This window comes from Budorcas taxicolor, chromosome 22 (genome assembly GCF_023091745.1).
Source record: "Budorcas taxicolor isolate Tak-1 chromosome 22, Takin1.1, whole genome shotgun sequence".
NCBI lineage: Eukaryota > Metazoa > Chordata > Mammalia > Artiodactyla > Bovidae > Budorcas > Budorcas taxicolor.
In genome coordinates this window covers 39384217-39385824 of record NC_068931.1, presented here as the reverse complement: position 1 = coordinate 39385824, position 1608 = coordinate 39384217, and the positions used below count along the sequence as shown (strand labels likewise).

The following is a 1608-nucleotide window of genomic DNA, read 5'->3' as shown; positions in this document are numbered from 1 at the left end:
CCACCTCATGCGAAGAGTTGACTCATTGGAAAAGACCCTGATGCTGGGAGGGACTGGGGGCAGGAGGAGAAGGGGATGACAGAGGATGAGATGGCTGGATGGCATCACTGGCTTGATGGACATGAGATTGAATAAACTCCGGGAGTTGGTGATGGACAGGGAGTCCTGGCGTGCTACGATTCATGGGGTCGTACAGGGTCAGACGTGACTGAGCAACTGAGCTGAACTGAAACAGTAGACTTTGTAAATAGTCCTTAATCCTTACTGTAATCTGCATCCCCTTTTTGGGTACCATTGCCTTATGGGCTAAAAGTGTCTTCCAAAAATATTGTTACTATGAAGTTAAGATTTCTTTTTTTTTAATCGTGAATAATATTTTATTTAGTCATTTCTATTTACAACTGAAACTCTGTGAATTCAAAATTAACATCCTTGCCCGTGAGCTTCTTATAGACACCAGAAAATGTTTCAACCGTGCGTTCCGTGTTGTTCTGCTGTGCTTTATCCAAATGGACCTTTATGAGTAGGCTGCTGTCTAACTTCTTGCAGATTCTCTTGCTCACAATCTCACTTGGGAAAACCAAGTCCTCCAGGATGTTGTCATGCACAGTGACCAGAGTGCGGCTCCTGGGATGTTTTTGCTTATTTTTCATAAGGCTTATTCGAGTTGGCTTAGGCAGAATTCTCCTCTGAGTGATGAAGACGACCTGCTTTCTACTGAACTTCTTCTCCAGCTCACACACAAGCTGCACCTGGATTTTCTGGAAAGACTTCAGTTGTGGAATGGGAACAAAGATGATGATAACTTTCCAGCCACCGCCAACTTCAATTTCCTTGGCGGCCATGATGTTCAGCTCCCGCAGCTGGGCCTTGCAGTCCAAGTTCATCTCCAGCTTCAGGAGGGCCTGGGAGATGCTGGACTCAAACTCATCTGGCTTCTCGCCATTGAACTTCACGATCTTAGCACTGGAACCGAACATGGCCTGGACCTTGCAGATGCGGCCAACACTTGTTGCCATTGCCGGCACTAGTAGGCCTAGGAAGAGCTGAAGTTTAAGATTTCTAAACTTCAGGAATATTAACTTGAAAGCAGTCATTCCCCTGACGTTTTAAATAAGTCCCCTCCTATATTTCTATGTTTACCAATAGATTTAGAAATCATCTTAAAAATCATGGTGATTTATGTTGCCAACTTTATATTATGCTTTATGCCACCACTTTTTTCTTTTTTTATGGAAGTATAGCAAGGAGACCCAACCAGTCCATTCTGAAGGAGATCAGCCCTGGGATTTCTTTGGAAGGAATGATGCTAAAGCTGAAACTCCAGTACTTTGGCCACCTCATGTGAAGAGTTGACTCATTGGAAAAGACTTTGATGCTGGGAGGGATTGGGGGCAGGAGGAGAAGGGGACAACAGAGGATGAGATGGCTGGATGGCATCGCTGACTCGATGGACATGAATCTGAGTGAACTCCGTGAGTTGGTGATGGACAGGGAGGCCTGGCGGGCTGCGATTCATGGGGTCACACAGAGTCGGACAGGACTGAGCGACTGAACTGAACTGAACTGATAGTTGATTTACAGTATTGTTTTACAATATTGTATTAC

The 1608-nt window shown here is 45.0% G+C and overlaps 1 protein-coding gene across 1 annotated transcript; it reads right to left on the bottom strand.

Moving 5' to 3' along the window:
• Positions 1 to 395: 395 nt before the first annotated feature.
• On the bottom strand, positions 396 to 1019 carry LOC128067471 (40S ribosomal protein S7-like). The gene has a single exon (XM_052660507.1). The coding sequence runs from the start codon at positions 1017 to 1019 to the stop codon at positions 396 to 398; it is 624 nt and encodes a 207-aa protein (XP_052516467.1).
• Between the last annotated feature and the right edge of the window lie 589 nt (positions 1020 to 1608).

Excerpts from the sequence above, each read along its gene's own strand:
- LOC128067471 (XM_052660507.1), bottom strand. The coding sequence starts at position 1,019 with ATGGCAACAAGTGTTGGCCGCATCTGCAAGGTCCAGGCCATGTTCGGT.